The sequence below is a fragment of the Neodiprion pinetum genome, chromosome 2, assembly GCF_021155775.2.
Source record: "Neodiprion pinetum isolate iyNeoPine1 chromosome 2, iyNeoPine1.2, whole genome shotgun sequence".
In the NCBI taxonomy this organism is placed as follows: domain Eukaryota; kingdom Metazoa; phylum Arthropoda; class Insecta; order Hymenoptera; family Diprionidae; genus Neodiprion; species Neodiprion pinetum.
In genome coordinates, this window is record NC_060233.1 from 33783024 (window position 1) to 33807935 (window position 24912).

The 24912-nt window shown below is 40.4% G+C and overlaps 2 protein-coding genes and 1 non-coding gene across 6 annotated transcripts in view; 1 reads left to right on the forward strand and 2 right to left on the reverse strand.

Moving 5' to 3' along the window:
- The window catches only part of trbl (tribbles), a 28853-nt gene extending 24666 nt beyond the window's left edge, over positions 1-4187 (forward strand). For all 4 annotated transcript variants that reach the window (XM_046612030.2, XM_046612031.2, XM_046612029.2 and 1 more), the window contains exon 4: positions 1773-4187. In XM_046612030.2, coding sequence (XP_046467986.1) covers positions 1773-2223 — 451 coding nt within the window. In that variant the 3' untranslated portion in view covers positions 2224-4187. The remainder of the gene's footprint in view (positions 1-1772) is intronic.
- Positions 2455-8540, reverse strand: La (La autoantigen-like). The gene is made up of 7 exons (XM_046612028.2): positions 8116-8540; positions 7535-7888; positions 6223-6365; positions 5940-6024; positions 5574-5834; positions 5222-5363; positions 2455-4877 (listed from the first exon to the last, which is right to left on the reverse strand). The coding sequence occupies exons 1-7, from the start codon at positions 8272-8274 to the stop codon at positions 4783-4785; spliced, it is 1239 nt and encodes a 412-aa protein (XP_046467984.1). The 5' UTR covers positions 8275-8540; the 3' UTR covers positions 2455-4782.
- On the reverse strand, positions 4961-5042 carry LOC124213483 (small nucleolar RNA U6-53/MBII-28). The gene has a single exon (XR_006881889.1). It is a non-coding gene; the product is annotated as a small nucleolar RNA U6-53/MBII-28 (small nucleolar RNA).
- Positions 8541-24912: the final 16372 nt, after the last annotated feature.

The window sequence follows — 24912 nt, forward strand, 5'->3', positions numbered from 1 at the left end:
AATTCCGTAATGTTACACATTGATACGACGGATTGTTGATTTTTCAACTTTATTGAAATCCTGCATCATTCTCCGTCGAATATGTTTACTTATTAATACCTGCCCTATAGACATATTATTATACATCCGCATGCTTGTGATACGCGCGTTATATCGAACTTCCGCGTTGTGTGTCGTTGATCGGCGCCTCTGCGATCTCTTTCTCCTCTTTCTCTCTCTCTCTCTCTCTCTCTTTCTTTCCATCTCTCGTTCATCTCTTTCTCTCTTTCGTTCTATCTGTTACACGCTGCGAGTTGCTTCATTCATATACTATACGTATACTGTACTCAACCACGGCAGCGATTTACCAACAGAATGTTATGCCGATGTCCCAATTGATGCTCTTGCTAAATAATCATGTATCTCACACACAAGTTGGTAACGGGTTTCTTAAACCAGCGTCGGTGAAATACGCCAGCGAAGGTGTACAACATACGTATATTTATGTACCATATATGTGAATGATTTATAAAGTTAACAGCTGTTTTTTTTTAACACTGTTTTTCGATCGACGACCAACAGAAGGAAAAATCAGTTTTATACTAATTCGACGTCTGGTAACGAACGAAAAAGTTTCGAGGACCGAGGAAATTTTTTTTTTATTTCCATCACGTCACGCAGGAAATAACGTTTCAATTAAAATTGCATACGTTATCATTCAGAGACGGTGACCGGCAGAAAATTTCATTTTTTATATTTAATATTCAAATTGTATCTACTTTAAACTATTTCATACCATATCACGCATGTCCAAAACTCGAGCAGCAGCAGTAGCAGCACCAACGGCAGCACTTGAAGTGAAACGACCGCTACGAATACCGTTTGTGCCACTTCGAAAACAGAATTATATATCGTAATATAGGTACCTATATACTATACGTATACGGGATATTATTTTTTATCTTTTCACGCAGAATAAAATTTTTACTGTTTTTAAGCAAACGAGTATTAAAGAAACGTATGAATGCTTTTTACAATAAGTAAGCGTTTTAAAGATTTAGTTATTCGATTCCTTTGTAATTTGCGATCGATATCTCAAGGATGAAAAATATTTAGAACATTTAATATTTTATATTTTTTTGTCCTTTCACTGTGATCTAATAATTTTCTGAAAAAAAAAACAATACCAACAACGGAATATACAGTGAAATACATAAGGACGTTAATATTTGGTTGTAAAATGATTGAAATCTTGAATTTATGAAGGAAACATATTACGGTTTTTTTGTTAGAAAATCATTCAAAATAATTATTGTAACGAAATTACGTGATACTATGAAACTACTTTTAACATAAACTGAACTGAGAAATTATTTCACAATATTTTGTTAATGTATGTTGTTGTCAACTGGATAGTGGTGTGAAAATTATCTGCAACCATACTAAATCCTGTTACACATTTCATCATTGATGAATGTTTTTCTACAATTGGGAAAATTAACTATTTTCGTCGTTTCCACTTCCTCATATAGTAAATGCGTTGTTGGGAATAGTACGAGAAGTTGTCCCCGAAATAATACAAATCGAAACAGAGAAAAAAATTATCTATAATTTTGTTGATTGGAGCGACGGTTACTCGCGACGATAACTATAAAACCCGAAAGGATGTACCTATTTAAAATTGATGAAGTATTTAGTAAGCTGTACTTTAAATGCTTTAAAGTTGCATAAGGAATCTTAGAAAGCAGGTGATGAACAAGTTACTGAAAATCATGTTAATTTTTTGCTTGCAGGACGAAATTACGTTTGGAAAGTTTGGAGGATGCTGTGATCGTCGAAGACGACAATGATAAACTTGCTGACCGGAGAGGATGTCCGGCGTACGTTGCACCGGAAGTTTTACGCTCCGGACGTGCGTACTCCGGAAAAGCAGCTGACATTTGGTCGCTTGGGGTTCTTCTCTACACAATGCTCGTCGGTCGGTATCCCTTTAACGACGCCGAGCACGCTTCTTTATTCGCTAAAATATCACGTGGACAATTCATCGTTCCTGAAGGACTCAGTCCGAGGGCTCGGTGCCTGGTCAAGGCTCTGCTGAGGAAGGAACCTGCAGAACGTCCGCACGGAGAAGATGTTGTCCGACATCCATGGCTATCAAGACCTCTGAATTATCCTCAACCGGCAGCACGATCACCCTACGATCAGCTCGTACCGCAAGCGGCAACGAATTACTCTCAAGACTGATTATACTGCAAGAATATTCCACTGTGCGATCTTTCGGACAAATGTATTTTTCTTTAGATTTGTGGGTAAATTTGAAACAAAACAAATACACGTGTGTATATATATATATATATTTACTCCTACGCGTGCGCGTATGTTGTGTGTGTATATATATCTAGTTTTCGATTTAGGTTTGTTTGTTTCGTGTCAATTTGATTTGTTTAATATGATCTGGTTTTTTTTTTCGAGAAATTGTGATCTTCGGAAAAAGCAGGCCTTCCATTGAACTTAATGAAATGATTTCGATTACAAGTTGAAAAATTCTTGCTGTTTGGCCCATTTTTGGAAAAATATTCATTATTGAAAACCATTCCGCTAACGTTCTCTCACTGACAACTTTTCAAAGCTAACCACATTTTTTGAGATCTTCTAGGACTTATTAGGGCTGAATTCTCTACTAATCGTCAGATTTAGATAAACAAAAAATGACCTGATAGTCGAGAAAGCGAACAGATTTGAATTCTCATTTATGTAGCAACCCTTACAACGTTCCTATATAAATTTTTATGTTTGATAATGCTCCTTTGTCTGCAATTAGTATTAGTTAGTTCGGCCATTGGGTAGTAATTTTTTCCATTTGTGATTGGGTCATGTGAGCACTGTTCTTATATTGAAAGTACGTGGGAGGTTTTAAGAACGTTGTTAGACTGTATGAAAATAATGGAGAGAATGATTATTATGGTTGCATTCATTGTGTGCGTATTTTATAAAGTGCGCTGGAAATATTAAATTCTTATTTATTTTATTAGTTTGTATAGTCTGTATTCAAGTATGATACGTTGCGTTTACGAATGTAAAAATTTGCTAGGGAATTCATTCGCCGTCATAAATGATACTTGTTTTCTATACGAGTGATTTTGGACAATTTTCAGCGCTGTTCAACTCGTCAACGTTGAGTCGTTTACAGACGTTTATTAAAGAACATAGAACATGTGTTAAATCTGATAGTTTTCGATTTCTTTTGGTCAATAATATTTATAAATGAACATCATGAGTATTGTTTTGATACACTTATGGCACTTTGTGCTAGTTTCCTTGGAATATTGCATTTTTTGTTCATCATCTCATATGCGCAGAAATTCGTTGCACGTGAAAAATGAAACACTGGAATTATTTTTGGTAAATTCCAGGCTCATAGCTCGTTGATATTACTGCGGATTTTATACATGCTGTCCAAAAGATAACAGAGTTAAGAAATTTATATTATAAGAGATCGCACACATATACAGGGTGTCGCAATGTCTATTATCTACAGAATTTAAATACTGTTTTTCTTAACTGAAATATCCGAAAACCAAATTGGTAGGTTACAGAAATTAAAGAAACTGCCGACAGCCTATAGTATATGTATACAACATACTAATAAATATATCACTGATTATAAAGGCATAGGTGGGAAATTGTAATTGTGATTGTTAATTTTAATATTATTTTGTGAGTAAATGCAGTTAAATAATTCTGTAGTAGGGTGAATTGTACGAAGCTAAAATCGCTGTCTTTCTTCCAATTATGAGAGATGTTTCTGAACATTGATGTCGAGCTATTCAAAAGTCGCAATTTGGCTGGTTGTATAGGCCGTTTTTGTACCTGCGACATTTTGTTGATATCATTTAGTCTCCGACGTAAATTTTAATGACGCGATAAATACGAACTTGCATATGCACCTATGCGTTTATAATTTGGTATTGAAGTTCCGAATATTACACGTTGTTTTCCCCCTATTTCTTAAGTAACTGCTTTTTTCGCCGGGTAGTTGCACCAAGCGTGTTCCTATACATATGAATATAGATTATAATTATATACGACGAATATACTAACGCGATCATGTAAATAATACGTCAATCGAATAAGTCCTACGTATAATTAGGTAGGCTAATTATCAAATCCTGTACATACAAGCAAATACAAAGTCTTTTGAATGTAAACTGACAGCGGAGAATTTGAAATAATTTATTTTAATCTCTAATTTCCGCCATACCACTGGAGGGGGGGAGGGGGGGTGCGCGTGCGTGTGCTTTCTGGAATGATGATCGCGGAGGGGAGTCAAAATACTAAACCTTCATGCCGAAAACCGGGCACATGTACATACCTGGTTAAAACCAGATCAAACCTCACCGGGATTTCGTTGCAAGAGAAGTAGGTCAACAATAAGTAACTGTGCAGGTCATGTATAAGAAATATAAGCCAACTTTTAATTACATTCTGTTAAATTAATACATTATCCTAATATATTATGAACGATACATAATAAACAAAGGAAGGAAGCAGAATGGCAAACGCGGCGGTCATATTCGCCACAATAAACTCAAATGAATGCAGTCTTCAATAATATTTTTGTCTTCAAATTATTTGAAGGTGTCTCGAGATTTGAAAAAATACTATACATCGCCAATGAAGTTATTACATTGTTGTAATGTAGTATATTTTATATTTATATATAATATATTATATATAGATATTTATATGATTCACGACTCCTCTCTAACGACGGTGTTAACTTGCCTGTTGTATGAGAGTCAGTTACTCGGCCGCTGCGACCTTCTTTGCTGGAGGCTGTTGCTTATCTCGATTTGGGCTGTTTCTCCTTTTGCGTCCACCTCTGTATCCGCCTCGGCCTGAAAATGAAAAATACGTAACGCATTATTGAGTTGTATCCCAGTAATCGAGTAAGGTAAAGAGCCTCACTTCAAATAGTAGTTTCCATCAGTGCGTTTAGAAAATTTCAACTCAGCGAGATCCTGAAGATCTCTCAGTATTAGCATGGCTAGTCATCATTTAAACTACTTGAATTTCGATAGTACGTAATCAATTATACTGCCTGAAGGGTGACTTGATTTTTCTCAATTGAAATAGGTTAGTAACTGAAATTTATTGGCGAAATACATGATTGATTTACGTTGTGTATAAACATCCAAGGCTCTAAATTTTCTAGAAAACGAAGAATGATAATGTTGCTCACCGCCTCTTCGGCCGCCACGTTTTCCTTTGTGGTCATATTTCTGTCGGAGATTTGCCATCTCCTCTTTGGCTTTTGCTAAGTATTTGTCCTCTTCTTCGCCTTCCAAAATCCTGCAAGTTACTTCTTTGCCACTGATTAGAAGCTATAAAGTACAGAGCAATATTCCAGTTAATATATTTCGAATTATAAACTTCGGATACGTCAGAAAAACTGATAAACGCTATTTGTGTGACATTTATATTTCATATAGTTACGGTATCTGCTGTGCTGAAAGTAGCGCAGTGTATACCACGGATTGTCGAGCTGAAACTCATCTGCATTTTTGAGCGTTCAAAAAAGATATACCGCTCACCTTCCCATTTTCCATCTTTTCGAAAACTGGGAGTGCTGCTTCATCACCCTGAAGTCGAGCCCAGCCCTCCACGTCACCTTTTTTGAAATCTATGAATGCAACTCTCCCTTCTAGGGCTCCTAGACGTTCCTTGATATCTTCTCGAGTGGTTTCTTCAGAAAGGCCAGACAAATGGATCACAGACCCCTTGGGCAATCCTTTCTCACCTTTTTCTTTCTCTCCATCCTCTGTGTCTTCTTCCCCTTCGGCCTCATCAGCTTCCTAAGACATAATTACAGTATGAAATCTAGAATATCATTCATGGAATCATAATTTCAATTATTCAAGGAGATTAGATAGATTAATTGATTGAAGAAAAATACAAACTTTGTCTCCTTTTTTGCCAGTCTTCTCTGCCTTTTTCAGTCTTCTTTCTTCCTTTTCTTTAGTTTTCTCTATATAGTAGTCTGATCTATATAAAAAAAAGAAGTAACATTATCCACAAATACTACATCCCTACAATAAGATAGATCAGGCGATATGGCTCATGAACGGAGGAAAAATGATTTCCATGTCCTTACGACTAAACACGATTACATTTTACAATTAGTAGTAAGACATCCAATCATATAGAATTGAGAAAAAAGAGAAAGAAACAAAAAATACTTACGACCATTTTCTTATCAGTTCAGTATCTTCGTATTTGAGGGACTCCTTCTCCATAAAACTCGTCGCAAGTTCGAGTGTTTTGAATTGAACAAAAATAGAACCTTTGAACTGTAGTTTTTTCTCCTTGTCTTGGTACTTGCGCATCTATAATAATAACAGTATGACAAAACAAGCAGATGAGAAATCAAAGATTCTAGTGTTCGGCAAGTTTAAATTTCAGAATAGATTAATATCCTTGCTTTTAACCGATTTCTAGAGCAAAAAATGCTGTTTTCTACGATCGAATCGATACAAACTGATTGGATTAATTGGACCCCAAGGAAGCTAAAAAAGACGTCAAGAGCATCGGAAAGCCAACAATTGAGGAATTTTTCGAATGTCGCTCTTGATCTGCTGCTCACAGCAACTCTAAACTTTGCATAATCAATTTCCATCGCAAAATTACAACTGTATAGTGCGTTAACTGATTAATTCTAGCATTATTCAATATTGTCAAAATTTCGGTGAACAGAATTAAAAGGGGTTTCTTCATTCTACTGATAATTGGAACCGAAAATTTTGCATTACAGAATCGAATTGTGGGATCCTTCCTGGACAAATCCAAACCTCACGAATGCAAAAGAGACATCAACAACATTGATTACTCTTACTTGATAGCACTTGGATTTAAGGCGTCATGCCCTGGTCTATGTAATGGATTCTTTAGGTGGTTGGAGTACAATGCATCGTAACCTATTTAAGGGTATTTATGAGAATCCATTCCATATTTTTGCAAAACATTCGATTAAACTTTGTAGTATTGCTGGCATTTAGATGTTAGGAAGTACGCTCTGGTCAGCTAAGACCAATACGTTATTGCAAGACTTAACAATTTAATAACTTGGAGACTGTAACCCCAGAGCCCATCTTCCAGCGAGATGAATGGATGAAAAATCTGTATATTTATTTAACCCTGGCCCATTCATGGCATATTCTGTCACAATATCATCATCATTTGACAGCAAATTTTGATAAAACATTATCTTAATTCTCATATATTTACTATTAGATCGATCATGTAACGCAATGCTCAACACACGTTAATAAAAATAATTGGAATCGTAAGAAAATGATGTCTGAGACCAACACTGGTATTACACCAATCATATTAGCTATTGATTATTCTATGTAAAATTCCTAGTGTATGTCTAATACATGAAATATTGAGTGTGGATTATAAATTTTGACTGCAACTAATCTGCGTTTATCAATAGTTTCAGATATTTCATTGACTTGCAATAGAACAGGCAATATTTCGTTACTTCGGTCCTTACCACAATGTTTTCCACAGGTCCATAAGGCTGGAAAAATACTTTGAGTTTCTCAATATTTGTGTTGTTCAGAGGAAAGCCTTTGACATACACAGTTCGCTCCTCTTGAGCTTTTCGGTAGGCTTCATCAAAAACTGGTAGAGGATGAGTAGGAGAGCGTCGAAGCTTCTTCTTATCTTCGGAAACTTCCATTAGTTCACTGCTAGCTAACGCCTTGATAATAGTTTCAAGATCAGTGGTCATCGATGCTAGCATCTTGAACTTTAGCAGAACTGACATTGGAATCCAACCCTCATCTAGTTTGGACTGTTCTATCAAGAATTTGTCCCGCTGCATGTTCACGTCGCCGAAGTAGAACTGTAAATTATTCACATTCAAGGATGGTGCATAATTCAATTACAAAAATTCATACTCTAAGACAAGCCTTCATCCATCAGCACTTGTAACGATGACAATTCAAATGAGATTTGGTTAGTGAAGGATAGGGATGGTTAGGTGAGACTGAAGCCGAGGGCGGTTAATGTGGCTTCGTAAAGGACAAATTCGACGTTTTACTGTTGCGAGAATAAAAGTTATGGCCTTACCTCAATCTGGTTTCGGACTTTAGCCAAAAGTTCTGGGTTGGGTTCATCGCCAGTTTTCTGCTCGCCGGTCGGAGTATCCTTAGCCGGGTTATCTTTAACCTCACTTACGGTAGCGTTGGTCTGCTCTTGGGCCTTCGCCACGTCGTTACCGTTCTCCATTTTCTGCGTGATTCAATAATGCGTATTTCTTTGTATTGAACTATTTTTCGAAGTGGCTTATACAAACAGCCGTGAGTTTTAGTTAAATATAACTTCGCTTATTTTCAATGACCAGTAACAAACACGTGCACCGAACACCTAGTAAATGCTTCGAACGCGAAAACGGAAATGAGAATTAGCGGTACGCTGACGCCAGAAACAACCGTTGGTAAGCGTCGGCCACGAAGTAACACTAGAGAAACCGAATTCAGCCGAAGCCGAGTTCAAAAGTTGGCTCATTATACATACTGCACGAAAAAGGCCAAGTCCGCAGAACGGAAAAGCTACATGCTCGCGCATGCGCTGTTCGCAGTATAGCCGTGTCCTTTTCTTTCTCACTGAGAGTGCGAGCGAGGGAGCTCCATGCATATTGCCCTGATGTGCTTTGGTGTGACAAGCGAAAATCGTTACCGATTTCGACATGATGCTAGCTGCAGTCACCTTCCAAGTAACACAGTCTTCGCAATGCTGAGCCCAAGCCAGTACTCAGCCTATGTGTACTTACCGAATTCTCGGCGATACAAGAAATTAATAATCAGAATAAATTTCTTCCAAAGTTCGTAGCAAAACAGTGATTTAATTAAAGTATAGGTACCCGAGAGAAGAATGAACTCATATTTAGGTCAGATGTAATAACAATCCAGAGCCCAAAAAGTATATATGTATATGCGATCCATGTACGATATTAATATATATGATCCATTTACGATTAATTCGTGTTGCATACTATAAATTTTATAATTTTCCAGGAGACAAACTAGATTATCTACAATAATCGGCTATGACATTAAAATAGAACGGTTATTCATTTCGAAATGGGATTCTCTTCGACACGCGGTCGATGTATTCCACAACATTAATATTCATAATTATTCCCACAACATTTCATTTGCTCTCTCGATCTTGAATTTTCGTAGGCATAGAATCGAAACGCTGTTTTAGCTACTCGAAAGTGAAGACTCTACGTTGGGTAGAGAAGCAGAATTGTTTTTAGAAAAGTGTTCATATGGAAAAAAGTTCAGAGTAACTGCAATACATCACGGATGCGCTAATTTTGATCGAGATGGAATAGATCCTCCGTATACGAAACGGTATACAACGCAGTGTCCTGATTTGAAGACCTAAAAAGGTGATTGTCGGCGATTTTTTTTTTTTTGACAAGGAGAGATGGAACGAGGCTTCTTAAAATTTCGAGTGTATTTTAACACGCATTTGAAAGCTAAGAGCGAAAATTTTTATCATCCAACTGTCGCAGGACAGCAGCGTTATTGGCTGACCCGTTGAATAAAGAATATATCTTCAGTCAACGGCTGACCATCAAAGGGCCTAGACGCTTGAGTCTGGAATCGGTAGGAAAGATAAAGTGCGTATTTCTTGTCTGGAACGTGAAAACTAAAATCATTATACATCATATCATATCATCATACATCATACATCATACATAGTATTAAAGTTCGAAATCTTAGATTGGATGTTCGGATGTTCGCATATTCAGAAAGTGATGTCACCTAAAATTTCCCTTGATGTCATCGATCGGAAATCAGCTAGCCGAATTCTTCAGTCTGGAAACAACCGCGCAGTGGAGCGGACGTATGAGAATCGCGCTCCGCAGATTTCGAGTACCGGATTCTCTACCTCCGTGGTTCCTGCAATCGGGGTCTGCTTACTGGTGCAACTCGAGTTGCAGAACAAGCGCTCCGTAGTTTTTATGCTCCAGGTCCGCTACCTGGTGAAACTCGACTTCCAGGACAAGTGCTCCGTAGTTCTGACTGTTCTGGTCCTTGACCTGGTGACTTTTGACCTTCAGGACGAATTTTCCGTTGTTCTGGCTGTCCAGGTCCTCCACCTGGTGAATTTTGACATCCAGGTAAAGCGCTCCGTAGTCCAGGTTCTTGAACTGGTGACTTTTTACCCAGCGCTGCGTAGTTTCTGCGCTCCAGGTTCGGTTCCTGTTGAAACTCGATTTCTAGTGCAAACGCTCCGTAGTTTCTGCGGTCCAGGTCCACTACCCGGCGACACTCGACTTTAAGAAGAGGACGAGGAGGACGAGACGATGCAGGAAGACATGGAGATCAAAGAGGACGAGGTGTACGAGGATTTTTCGCGCGAGCCCAAATTTAGTAGCTATCAATCTGCTGATGAAATTTCTATAATTTTTTAATTTCCTTTTTTTTTGACCAGGCGGATGTTTCGAGAAAATTTATAAAGGGGACATTATAGATATATCCATATAGCGTGAAACGGTAGGTATACGGAATGAAACGTTGCCCGATAAACAGATTCAGTTTCGTTGGAAATTTTGTCACGAAGGGCCGAGTTTACCAAAGTGAAATGCCAAACTATCCGAAAGAAACGCGAGGCAATATAGCCCGAAAATGTGCTTTTCGAGGAAAAAGAAGGTCTGCTGTACGCGCCTGGCATCGCTGATTAATCGGTAAGTCACTACAATCACTAGTTTTCACATGTTGAAACTTTAAACGCGATTATCTCGAAACAACATTTTCAAAAACTACTCGTGTTGTAGCTCCAAAAGTTATCGACCGATTTCGATGAAGTTTTGGGAGATCACACTCCGTAATATTATCGGAAGGATGTACCTAAAGTTCGAAAGGTAGCGCGTAAATAAATACCATTTTAGGGGGTAAGTATGTCGAAAAAAAGGTCAAAAATTCGACCCTTAGTATAAAAGGGCTCCCAAATTTTTAATTTTGCACTTTGTCATCATTTCTTAGGTACATCCTTCCCCTTCATATGTCAATAAACGAATAACACTTGTTAAATCTTCTTCAGATCAACAGCAAAAGAGTGACAACTGCAGCACTTTTCGATGTCACGGAAAACAGGCGTCCCAAGACCCTTGATAACGCCGCCATTTTATGTATGATCGCAACAAAAAAAATTGTTTCTCACCTTGAATGCTTCAATAAAAATATGTTGAAATTTGAAAAGTATTAGATAATTTTTTCCCCTCTAAAAAAATTATCAAAAATACCTGTTTTTCACGCTTCCGAAGGGATTTCTCCCCTTAATGGAGTTGGATCAGGTGTAGGATTGAAAGTAGAAGTAGATGTAGGATCAGGAGTAGGATCAGGAGTGTAAGTAAGAGTGGGAGTGGGATCAGCAGTGGTAGAAGTAGGAGTAGGATCACGAGTAGAGAAAAGCACCTGCTGAAAAATGTCGAAAACACAGGTTCTCGTTTATTGGCTGTAACTTTTGATGCGTTGATCGCAGCGTCTTGGGACTGCGCCCAATCGATTTCTCTCGCAAAATTACGTCGGAATAGTGCCAGAAAGAATTTATTCCAGCACTTTTAAAAATCGTCAAGATTTTCGGCAAAAATGCAAAGGGGTTAGCCTTACTTTTTTTTCATTTTTGGAGCCGAAAATTTTTGGTCTCAGATTCGATTTGAATGACCCTTTCCCGACTAATTGGACCCCCAGGAACTCAGAAAACGCAGCGAAAAGAGCGTGGGATCAACAGGAGAGTAATTGCGAAGGAAAAAGCACCTGCTGAAAAATGTCGAAAACACGGGTTCTCGTTTTTTGGCTGTAACTTTTGATGCCTCGATCGCAGCGTCTTGGGACTGCGCCCAATCGATTTCTCTCGCAAAATTACGTCGGAATAGTGCCAGAAAGAATTTATTCCAGCACTTTTAAAAATCGTCAAGATTTTCGGCAAAAATGCAAAGGGGTTAGCCTTACTTTTTTTTCATTTTTGGAGCCGAAAATTTTTGGTCTCAGATTCGATTTGAATGACCCTTTCCCGACTAATTGGACCCCCAGGAACTCAGAAAACGCAGCGAAAAGAGGGTGGGATCAACAGGAGAGTAATTGCGAAGGAAAAAGCACCTGCTGAAAAATGTCGAAAACACGGGTTCTCGTTTTTTGGCTGTAACTTTTGATGCGTCGATCGCAGCGTCTTGGGACTGCGCCCAATCGATTTCTCTCGCAAAATTACGTCGGAATAGTGCCAGAAAGAATTTATTCCAGCACTTTTAAAAATCGTCAAGATTTTCGGCAAAAATGCAAAGGGGTTAGCCTTACTTTTTTTTCATTTTTGGAGCCGAAAATTTTTGGTCTCAGATTCGATTTAAATGACGCTTTCCCGACTAATTGGACCCCCAGGAACTCAGAAAACGCAGCGAAAAGAGCGTGGGATCAACAGGAGAGTAATTGCGAAGGAAAAAGCACCTGCTGAAAAATGTCGAAAACACGGGTTCTCGTTTTTTGGCTGTAACTTTTGATGCGTTGATCGCAGCGTCTTGGGACTGCGCTCAATCGATTTCTCTCGCAAAATTACGTCGGAATAGTGCCAGAAAGAATTTATTCCAGCACTTTTAAAAATCGTCAAGATTTTCGGCAAAAATGCAAAGGGGTTAGCCTTACTTTTTTTTCATTTTTGGAGCCGAAAATTTTTGGTCTCAGATTCGATTTAAATGACGCTTTCCCGACTAATTGGACCCCCAGGAACTAAGAAAACGCAGCGAAAAGAGCGTGGGATCAACAGGAGAGTAATTGCGAAGGAAAAAGCACCTGCTGAAAAATGTCGAAAACACGGGTTCTCGTTTTTTGGCTGTAACTTTTGATGCGTTGATCGCAGCGTCTTGGGACTGCGCCCAATCGATTTCTCTCGCAAAATTACGTCGGAATAGTGCCAGAAAGAATTTATTCCAGCACTTTTAAAAATCGTCAAGATTTTCGGCAAAAATGCAAAGGGGTTAGCCTTACTTTTTTTTCATTTTTGGAGCCGAAAATTTTTGGTCTCAGATTCGATTTGAATGACCCTTTCCCGACTAATTGGACCCCCAGGAACTCAGAAAACGCAGCGAAAAGAGCGTGGGATCAACAGGAGAGTAATTGCGAAGGAAAAAGCACCTGCTGAAAAATGTCGAAAACACGGGTTCTCGTTTTTTGGCTGTAACTTTTGATGCGTCGATCGCAGCGTCTTGGGACTGCGCCCAATCGATTTCTCTCGCAAAATTACGTCGGAATAGTGCCAGAAAGAATTTATTCCAGCACTTTTAAAAATCGTCAAGATTTTCGGCAAAAATGCAAAGGGGTTAGCCTTACTTTTTTTTCATTTTTGGAGCCGAAAATTTTTGGTCTCAGATTCGATTTAGATGACGCTTTCCCGACTAATTGGACCCCCAGGAACTAAGAAAACGCAGCGAAAAGAGCGTGGGATCAACAGGAGAGTAATTGCGAAGGAAAAAGCACCTGCTGAAAAATGTCGAAAACACGGGTTCTCGTTTTTTGGCTGTAACTTTTGATGCGTTGATCGCAGCGTCTTGGGACTGCGCTCAATCGATTTCTCTCGCAAAATTACGTCGGAATAGTGCCAGAAAGAATTTATTCCAGCACTTTTAAAAATCGTCAAGATTTTCGGCAAAAATGCAAAGGGGTTAGCCTTACTTTTTTTTCATTTTTGGAGCCGAAAATTTTTGGTCTCAGATTCGATTTGAATGACCCTTTCCCGACTAATTGGACCCCCAGGAACTCAGAAAACGCAGCGAAAAGAGAGTGGGATCAACAGGAGAGTAATTGCGAAGGAAAAAGCACCTGCTGAAAAATGTCGAAAACACGGGTTCTCGTTTTTTGGCTGTAACTTTTGATGCGTCGATCGCAGCGTCTTGGGACTGCGCCCAATCGATTTCTCTCGCAAAATTACGTCGGAATAATGCCAGAAAGAATTTATTCCAGCACTTTTAAAAATCGTCAAGATTTTCGCCAAAAATGCAAAGAGGTTAGCCTTACTTTTTTTTCATTTTTGGAGCCGAAAATTTTTGGTCTCAGATTCGATTTGAATGACCCTTTCCCGACTAATTGGACCCCCAGGAACTCAGAAAACGCAGCGAAAAGAGGGTGGGATCAACAGGAGAGTAATTGCGAAGGAAAAAGCACCTGCTGAAAAATGTCGAAAACACAGGTTCTCGTTTTTTGGCTGTAACTTTTGATGCGTCGATCGCAGCGTCTTGGGACTGCGCCCAATCGATTTCTCTCGCAAAATTACGTCGGAATAGTGCCAGAAAGAATTTATTCCAGCACTTTTAAAAATCGTCAAGATTTTCGGCAAAAATGCAAAGGGGTTAGCCTTACTTTTTTTTCATTTTTGGAGCCGAAAATTTTTGGTCTCAGATTCGATTTGAATGACCCTTTCCCGACTAATTGGACCCCCAGGAACTCAGAAAACGCAGCGAAAAGAGCGTGGGATCAACAGGAGAGTAATTGCGAAGGAAAAAGCACCTGCTGAAAAATGTCGAAAACACGGGTTCTCGTTTTTTGGCTGTAACTTTTGATGCGTTGATCGCAGCGTCTTGGGACTGCGCTCAATCGATTTCTCTCGCAAAATTACGTCGGAATAGTGCCAGAAAGAATTTATTCCAGCACTTTTAAAAATCGTCAAGATTTTCGGCAAAAATGCAAAGGGGTTAGCCTTACTTTTTTTTCATTTTTGGAGCCGAAAATTTTTGGTCTCAGATTCGATTTGAATGACCCTTTCCCGACTAATTGGACCCCCAGGAACTCAGAAAACGCAGCGAAAAGAGCGTGGGATCAACAGGAGAGTAATTGCGAAGGAAAAAGCACCTGCTGAAAAATGTCGAAAACACGGGTTCTCGTTTTTTGGCTGTAACTTTTGATGCGTCGATCGCAGCGTCTTGGGACTGCGCCCAATCGATTTCTCTCGCAAAATTACGTCGGAATAGTGCCAGAAAGAATTTATTCCAGCACTTTTAAAAATCGTCAAGATTTTCGGCAAAAATGCAAAGGGGTTAGCCTTACTTTTTTTTCATTTTTGGAGCCGAAAATTTTTGGTCTCAGATTCGATTTAGATGACGCTTTCCCGACTAATTGGACCCCCAGGAACTAAGAAAACGCAGCGAAAAGAGCGTGGGATCAACAGGAGAGTAATTGCGAAGGAAAAAGCACCTGCTGAAAAATGTCGAAAACACGGGTTCTCGTTTTTTGGCTGTAACTTTTGATGCGTTGATCGCAGCGTCTTGGGACTGCGCTCAATCGATTTCTCTCGCAAAATTACGTCGGAATAGTGCCAGAAAGAATTTATTCCAGCACTTTTAAAAATCGTCAAGATTTTCGGCAAAAATGCAAAGGGGTTAGCCTTACTTTTTTTTCATTTTTGGAGCCGAAAATTTTTGGTCTCAGATTCGATTTAGATGACGCTTTCCCGACTAATTGGACCCCCAGGAACTAAGAAAACGCAGCGAAAAGAGCGTGGGATCAACAGGAGAGTAATTGCGAAGGAAAAAGCACCTGCTGAAAAATGTCGAAAACACGGGTTCTCGTTTTTTGGCTGTAACTTTTGATGCGTTGTTCGCAGCGTCTTGGGACTGCGCCCAATCAATTTCTCCCGCAAAATTACGTCGGAATAGTGCCAGAAAGAATTTATTCCAGCACTTTTAAAAATCGTCAAGATTTTCGCCAAAAATGCAAAGGGGTTAGCCTTACTTTTTTTTCATTTTTGGAGCCGAAAATTTTTGGTCTCAGATCCGATTTGAATGACCCTTTCCCGACTAATTGGACCCCCAGGAACTCAGAAAACGCAGCGAAAAGAGGGTGGGATCAACAGGAGAGTAATTGCGAAGGAAAAAGCACCTGCTGAAAAATGTCGAAAACACAGGTTCTCGTTTTTTGGCTGTAACTTTTGATGCGTCGATCGCAGCGTCTTGGGACTGCGCCCAATCGATTTCTCTCGCAAAATTACGTCGGAATAGTGCCAGAAAGAATTTATTCCAGCACTTTTAAAAATCGTCAAGATTTTCGGCAAAAATGCAAAGGGGTTAGCCTTACTTTTTTTTCATTTTTGGAGCCGAAAATTTTTGGTCTCAGATTCGATTTGAATGACCCTTTCCCGACTAATTGGACCCCCAGGAACTCAGAAAACGCAGCGAAAAGAGCGTGGGATCAACAGGAGAGTAATTGCGAAGGAAAAAGCACCTGCTGAAAAATGTCGAAAACACGGGTTCTCGTTTTTTGGCTGTAACTTTTGATGCGTTGATCGCAGCGTCTTGGGACTGCGCCCAATCGATTTCTCTCGCAAAATTACGTCGGAATAGTGCCAGAAAGAATTTATTCCAGCACTTTTAAAAATCGTCAAGATTTTCGGCAAAAATGCAAAGGGGTTAGCCTTACTTTTTTTTCATTTTTGGAGCCGAAAATTTTTGGTCTCAGATTCGATTTGAATGACCCTTTCCCGACTAATTGGACCCCCAGGAACTCAGAAAACGCAGCGAAAAGAGCGTGGGATCAACAGGAGAGTAATTGCGAAGGAAAAAGCACCTGCTGAAAAATGTCGAAAACACGGGTTCTCGTTTTTTGGCTGTAACTTTTGATGCGTCGATCGCAGCGTCTTGGGACTGCGCCCAATCGATTTCTCTCGCAAAATTACGTCGGAATAGTGCCAGAAAGAATTTATTCCAGCACTTTTAAAAATCGTCAAGATTTTCGGCAAAAATGCAAAGGGGTTAGCCTTACTTTTTTTTCATTTTTGGAGCCGAAAATTTTTGGTCTCAGATTCGATTTAGATGACGCTTTCCCGACTAATTGGACCCCCAGGAACTAAGAAAACGCAGCGAAAAGAGCGTGGGATCAACAGGAGAGTAATTGCGAAGGAAAAAGCACCTGCTGAAAAATGTCGAAAACACGGGTTCTCGTTTTTTGGCTGTAACTTTTGATGCGTTGATCGCAGCGTCTTGGGACTGCGCTCAATCGATTTCTCTCGCAAAATTACGTCGGAATAGTGCCAGAAAGAATTTATTCCAGCACTTTTAAAAATCGTCAAGATTTTCGGCAAAAATGCAAAGGGGTTAGCCTTACTTTTTTTTCATTTTTGGAGCCGAAAATTTTTGGTCTCAGATTCGATTTGAATGACCCTTTCCCGACTAATTGGACCCCCAGGAACTCAGAAAACGCAGCGAAAAGAGGGTGGGATCAACAGGAGAGTAATTGCGAAGGAAAAAGCACCTGCTGAAAAATGTCGAAAACACGGGTTCTCGTTTTTTGGCTGTAACTTTTGATGCGTCGATCGCAGCGTCTTGGGACTGCGCCCAATCGATTTCTCTCGCAAAATTACGTCGGAATAATGCCAGAAAGAATTTATTCCAGCACTTTTAAAAATCGTCAAGATTTTCGCCAAAAATGCAAAGAGGTTAGCCTTACTTTTTTTTCATTTTTGGAGCCGAAAATTTTTGGTCTCAGATTCGATTTGAATGACCCTTTCCCGACTAATTGGACCCCCAGGAACTCAGAAAACGCAGCGAAAAGAGGGTGGGATCAACAGGAGAGTAATTGCGAAGGAAAAAGCACCTGCTGAAAAATGTCGAAAACACAGGTTCTCGTTTTTTGGCTGTAACTTTTGATGCGTCGATCGCAGCGTCTTGGGACTGCGCCCAATCGATTTCTCTCGCAAAATTACGTCGGAATAGTGCCAGAAAGAATTTATTCCAGCACTTTTAAAAATCGTCAAGATTTTCGGCAAAAATGCAAAGGGGTTAGCCTTACTTTTTTTTCATTTTTGGAGCCGAAAATTTTTGGTCTCAGATTCGATTTGAATGACCCTTTCCCGACTAATTGGACCCCCAGGAACTCAGAAAACGCAGCGAAAAGAGCGTGGGATCAACAGGAGAGTAATTGCGAAGGAAAAAGCACCTGCTGAAAAATGTCGAAAACACGGGTTCTCGTTTTTTGGCTGTAACTTTTGATGCGTTGATCGCAGCGTCTTGGGACTGCGCTCAATCGATTTCTCTCGCAAAATTACGTCGGAATAGTGCCAGAAAGAATTTATTCCAGCACTTTTAAAAATCGTCAAGATTTTCGGCAAAAATGCAAAGGGGTTAGCCTTACTTTTTTTTCATTTTTGGAGCCGAAAATTTTTGGTCTCAGATTCGATTTGAATGACCCTTTCCCGACTAATTGGACCCCCAGGAACTCAGAAAACGCAGCGAAAAGAGCGTGGGATCAACAGGAGAGTAATTGCGAAGGAAAAAGCACCTGCTGAAAAATGTCGAAAACACGGGTTCTCGTTTTTTGGCTGTAACTTTTGATGCGTCGATCGCAGCGTCTTGGGACTGCGCCCAATCGATTTCTCTCGCAAAATTACGTCGGAATAGTGCCAGAAAGAATTTATTCCAGCACTTTTAAAAATCGTCAAGATTTTCGGCAAAAATGCAAAGGGGTTAGCCTTACTTTTTTTTCATTTTTGGAGCCGAAAATTTTTGGTCTCAGATTCGATTTAGATGACGCTTTCCCGATTAATTGGACCCCCAGGAACTAAGAAAACGCAGCGAAAAGAGCGTGGGATCAACAGGAGAGTAATTGCGAAGGAAAAAGCACCTGCTGAAAAATGTCGAAAACACGGGTTCTCGTTTTTTGGCTGTAACTTTTGATGCGTTGATCGCAGCGTCTTGGGACTGCGCTCAATCGATTTCTCTCGCAAAATTACGTCGGAATAGTGCCAGAAAGAATTTATTCCAGCACTTTTAAAAATCGTCAAGATTTTCGGCAAAAATGCAAAGGGGTTAGCCTTACTTTTTTTTCATTTTTGGAGCCGAAAATTTTTGGTCTCAGATTCGATTTAGATGACGCTTTCCCGACTAATTGGACCCCCAGGAACTAAGAAAACGCAGCGAAAAGAGCGTGGGATCAACAGGAGAGTAATTGCGAAGGAAAAAGCACCTGCTGAAAAATGTCGAAAACACGGGTTCTCGTTTTTTGGCTGTAACTTTTGATGCGTTGTTCGCAGCGTCTTGGGACTGCGCTCAATCGATTTCTCTCGCAAAATTACGTCGGAATAGTGCCAGAAAGAATTTATTCCAGCACTTTTAAAAATCGTCAAGATTTTCGGCAAAAATGCAAAGGGGTTAGCCTTATTTTTTTTTCATTTTTGGAGCCGAAAATTTTTGGTCTCAGATTCGATTTAGATGACGCTTTCCCGACTAATTGGACCCCCAGGAACTAAGAAAACGCAGCGAAAAGAGCGTGGGATCAACAGGAGAGTAATTGCGAAGGAAAAAGCACCTGCTGAAAAATGTCGAAAACACGGGTTCTCGTTTTTTGGCTGTAACTTTTGATGCGTTGTTCGCAGCGTCTTGGGACTGCGCCCAATCAATTTCTCCCGCAAAATTACGTCGGAATAGTGCCAGAAAGAATTTATTCCAGCACTTTTAAAAATCGTCAAGATTTTCGCCAAAAATGCAAAGGGGTTAGCCTTACTTTTTTTTCATTTTTGGAGCCGAAAATTTTTGGTCTCAGATCCGATTTGAATGACCCTTTCCCGACTAATTGGACCCCCAGGAACTCAGAAAACGCAGCGAAAAGAGGGTGGGATCAACAGGAGAGTAATTGCGAAGGAAAAAGCACCTGCTGAAAAATGTCGAAAACACAGGTTCTCGTTTTTTGGCTGTAACTTTTGATGCGTCGATCGCAGCGTCTTGGGACTGCGCCCAATCGATTTCTCTCGCAAAATTACGTCGGAATAGTGCCAGAAAGAATTTATTCCAGCACTTTTAAAAATCGTCAAGATTTTCGGCAAAAATGCAAAGGGGTTAGCCTTACTTTTTTTTCATTTTTGGAGCCGAAAATTTTTGGTCTCAGATTCGATTTGAATGACCCTTTCCCGACTAATTGGACCCCCAGGAACTCAGAAAACGCAGCGAAAAGAGCGTGGGATCAACAGGAGAGTAATTGCGAAGGAAAAAGCACCTGCTGAAAAATGTCGAAAACACGGGTTCTCGTTTTTTGGCTGTAACTTTTGATGCGTTGATCGCAGCGTCTTGGGACTGCGCTCAATCGATTTCTCTCGCAAAATTACGTCGGAATAGTGCCAGAAAGAATTTATTCCAGCACTTTTAAAAATCGTCAAGATTTTCGGCAAAAATGCAAAGGGGTTAGCCTTACTTTTTTTTCATTTTTGGAGCCGAAAATTTTTGGTCTCAGATTCGATTTAAATGACGCTTTCCCGACTAATTGGACCCCCAGGAACTCAGAAAACGCAGCGAAAAGAGCGTGGGATCAACAGGAGAGTAATTGCGAAGGAAAAAGCACCTGCTGAAAAATGTCGAAAACACGGGTTCTCGTTTTTTGGCTGTAACTTTTGATGCGTTGATCGCAGCGTCTTGGGACTGCGCCCAATCGATTTCTCCCGCAAAATTACGTCGGAATAGTGCCAGAAAGAATTTATTCCAGCACTTTTAAAAATCGTCAAGATTTTCGCCAAAAATGCAAAGGGGTTAGCCTTACTTTTTTTTTCATTTTTGGAGCCGAAAGTTTTTGGTCTCAGATTCGATTTGAATGACCCTCTCCCGACTAATTGGACCCCCAGGAACTCAGAAAACGCAGCGAAAAGAGCGTGGGATCAACAGGAGAGTAATTGCGACGGAAAAAGCACCTGCTGAAAAATGTCGAAAACACGGGTTCTCGTTTTTTGGCTGTAACTTTTGATGCGTTGTTCGCAGCGTCTTGGGACTGCGCCCAATCGATTTCTCCCGCAAAATTACGTCGGAATAGTGCCAGAAAGAATTTATTCCAGCACTTTTAAAAATCGTCAAGATTTTCGCCAAAAATGCAAAGGGGTTAGCCTTACTTTTTTTTTCATTTTTGGAGCCGAAAATTTTTGGTCTCAGATTCGATTTAAATGACGCTTTCCCGACTAATTGGACCCCCAGGAACTCAGAACACGCAGCGAAAAGAGCGTGGGATCAACAGGAGAGTAATTGCGAAGGAAAAAGCACCTGCTGAAAAATGTCGAAAACACAGGTTCTCGTTTTTTGGCTGTAACTTTTGATGCGTTGATCGCAGCGTCTTGGGACTGCGCCCAATCGATTTCTCTCGCAAAATTACGTCGGAATAGTGCCAGAAAGAATTTATTCCAGCACTTTTCAAAATCGTCAAGGTTTTCGCCAAAAATGCAAAGCCTTACTTTTTTTCCATTTTTGGAGCCGAAAATTTTTGGCTTCAGATTCGATTCAAGGGGAGAAATCCCTTCGGAAGCGTGAAAAACAGGTATTTTTGATAATTTTTTTAGAGGGGAAAAAATTATCTAATACTTTTCAAATTTCAACATATTTTTATTGAAGCATTCAAGGTGAGAAACAATTTTTTTTGTTGCGATCATACATAAAATGGCGGCGTTATCAAGGGTCTTGGGACGCCTGTTTTCCGTGACATCGAAAAGTGCTGCAGTTGTCACTCTTTTGCTGTTGATCTGAAGAAGATTTAACAAGTGTTATTCGTTTATTGACATATGAAGGGGAAGGATGTACCTAAGAAATGATGACAAAGTGCAAAATTAAAAATTTGGGAGCCCTTTTATACTAAGGGTCGAATTTTTGACCTTTTTTTCGACATACTTACCCCCTAAAATGGTATTTATTTACGCGCTACCTTTCGAACTTTAGGTACATCCTTCCGATAATATTACGGAGTGTGATCTCCCAAAACTTCATCGAAATCGGTCGATAACTTTTGGAGCTACAACACGAGTAGTTTTTGAAAATGTTGTTTCGAGATAATCGCGTTTAAAGTTTCAACATGTGAAAACTAGTGATTGTAGTGACTTACCGATTAATCAGCGATGCCAGGCGCGTACAGCAGACCTTCTTTTTCCTCGAAAAGCACATTTTCGGGCTATATTGCCTCGCGTTTCTTTCGGATAGTTTGGCATTTCACTTTGGTAAACTCGGCCCTTCGTGACAAAATTTCCAACGAAACTGAATCTGTTTATCGGGCAACGTTTCATTCCGTATACCTACCGTTTCACGCTATATGGATATATCTATAATGTCCCCTTTATAAATTTTCTCGAAACATCCGCCTGGTCAAAAAAAAAGGTAGATAAGGGAGCATTGTGATGTGAAGGTTGCTCCGCCTCTAACGGTCCGAGCGCCCGACTCGCTACATGACCGCACGCTGTCGCTCCGCTCTACACCATATGCGATAACTCCGCAAATATTGATTATTTCGGGTTTTCCTTCGGTCAGTATATTCTTTGAGTATTATACTTTCGAAATATGTAAAAAAAAAAATCGATTTTTTGAAAATTCTAAAGGGATTTCTCCCCTTAAATATTACGCAAATGTTATACTCAGAGTGCACAAATCCTCGTCATTCTCGTCCTCCTCCTCGTCCACCTTGATCACCCTCAACCACCGCCAACGACCTCCAACGACCACTGCTAACCACTTCGCGTTATACCTCGAATACTAATAAATATTCTTAGGATTAGAACACATCAAAAATATTGTGTATGGATTAATAGAATTTTTCATTGACACATTTTACCAAGATCATTTATTAGCGCAGTGATAGCTACTGAATTTGTGCTTGCGCGAAAAATGAATCGAAACAATTTATTGTAAACGTGATAAGTTTGAAAAATTGTAGATAAAATATGATTACCATTGTCATTAAATATTGTAAAAATGTTATACTCACCGTGCGCAAATCCTCGTCCTCCTCGTCCACCTTGTTCTCCTCGTCTTCCTTGTCCTCCTCCTCCTGGTCCTCCACCTCGTCCACCTCGATCACCAGCAACCACCCCTAATCACCTCTCACCACCTCCAAGGACCAACTCTAACCATCTCGGGTTATACCTTGAATACTGATAAGTATTTTAAGTATGAGAACACATCAAAAATGTTGTGTAAGGATTAATATAATTTTTTTATTGACAGATTTGACCAAGGAGATTATGAGAAAATTATAAAAAATTATAGTAATTTTATTAGCGCGTTGATAGCTGCTGAATTTGAGCTTGCACGAAAAATCCTCCTCGTCCACCTTGTCCTCTCCTTGAAGTCGACTTTCACCAGGTAGTGGACATTGAGCGCAGAAACTACGGAGCGCTTGTCCCTGAAGTTGAGTTTCGCCATGTAGCGAACCTGGAGCGTAGAAACTATGGAGCGGTTGTCCCTGAAGTCGAGTTTCACCAGGTAGCGGATTCGGAGCGCAGGAACAACGGAGTGCTTTTCCTAGAAATCAAGTTTCACCAGGTAGTGGACCATGAGCGCAGAAACTACGCAGCGCTTGTACTGAAAGTAGAGTTTCACTAGGTAGCGGACCTGGAGCGAAGAAACTATGGAGCGCTTGTTCAAACATCACCAAGTGAAGAATCTGGACAGTCAGAACTACGGAGCACTTGTCCTGGAAGTCGAGTTTTACCAGGTAGCGGACCTGGAGCATAAAAACTACGGAGCGCTTGTTCTGCAACTCGAGTTGCACCAGTAAGCAGACCCCGATTGCAGGAACTACGGAGGTAGAGAATCCGGTACTCGAAATCTGCGGAGCGCGATTCTCATACGTCCGCTCCACTGCGCGGTTGTTTCCAGACTGAAGAATTCGGCTAGCTGATTTCCGATCGATGACATCAAGGGAAATTTTAGGTGACATCACTTTCTGAATATGCGAACATCCGAACATCCAATCTAAGATTTCGAACTTTAATACTATGTATGATGTATGATGTATGATGATATGATATGATGTATAATGATTTTAGTTTTCACGTTCCAGACAAGAAATACGCACTTTATCTTTCCTACCGATTCCAGACTCAAGCGTCTAGGCCCTTTGATGGTCAGCCGTTGACTGAAGATATATTCTTTATTCAACGGGTCAGCCAATAACGCTGCTGTCCTGCGACAGTTGGATGATAAAAATTTTCGCTCTTAGCTTTCAAATGCGTGTTAAAATACACTCGAAATTTTAAGAAGCCTCGTTCCATCTCTCCTTGTCAAAAAAAAAAAAATCGCCGACAATCACCTTTTTAGGTCTTCAAATCAGGACACTGCGTTGTATACCGTTTCGTATACGGAGGATCTATTCCATCTCGATCAAAATTAGCGCATCCGTGATGTATTGCAGTTACTCTGAACTTTTTTCCATATGAACACTTTTCTAAAAACAATTCTGCTTCTCTACCCAACGTAGAGTCTTCACTTTCGAGTAGCTAAAACAGCGTTTCGATTCTATGCCTACGAAAATTCAAGATCGAGAGAGCAAATGAAATGTTTTGGGAATAATTATGAATAGTAATGTTATAGAACACAAGGCGGAGCGGGGGGACGAAGAGGACGAAAGTGGTCGGAGATGGTCGGAGGTGGTAGGCGCTGGTAGGAGGTGGTAGGGGGTAGTCTAAGCTGGTAAGAGGTGTTATGGGGTAGTCGGAGGTGTTCGGAAATGGTAGGAGGTGGTAGGAGGTGGTAAGGGGTGGTACGAGGTGGTGAACGGCAGCAAGGGGTGGTACGAGGTGGTGAACGGTAGCAAGGGGTGGTAGGAGGTGGACGGAAATGGTCGAAGGTGTTTGGCGGTGGTAGGAGGTGGCAGGAGGTGTTTGGAGGTGGTTGAAGGGGGTAGGAAGTGATCGGTGGCGGTTGAGGAGGACGAGGACGACGAAAAGGACAGGGTCGAGGTAGACGAGGAGGACGAAGGTGGTCGGAGGTGGGAGGAAGTGGTCGACGGTGGTTGGAGGTGCTTGGAGGTTGTTGCGGTGGTTGGCGGCGGACGCGGTTACGCGTCTTCTCACGGGGATGATCGAGCTCATTGACATTTCCAAGTCGCAATCGTCAAGTAGTCTTACATACTAACTTTG

Coding starts and splice junctions, on each gene's coding strand:
- La (XM_046612028.2), bottom strand. CDS start 8,274: ATGGAGAACGGTAACGACGTGGCGAAGGCCCAAGAGCAGACCAACGCT. Junction 6,366..7,534: donor GACCTGTGGAAAACATTGTG/GTAAGGACCGAA, acceptor TTATTATTATAG/ATGCGCAAGTACCAAGACAA. Junction 4,878..5,221: donor ACGTGGCGGCCGAAGAGGCG/GTGAGCAACATT, acceptor TTTCATTTTCAG/GCCGAGGCGGATACAGAGGT.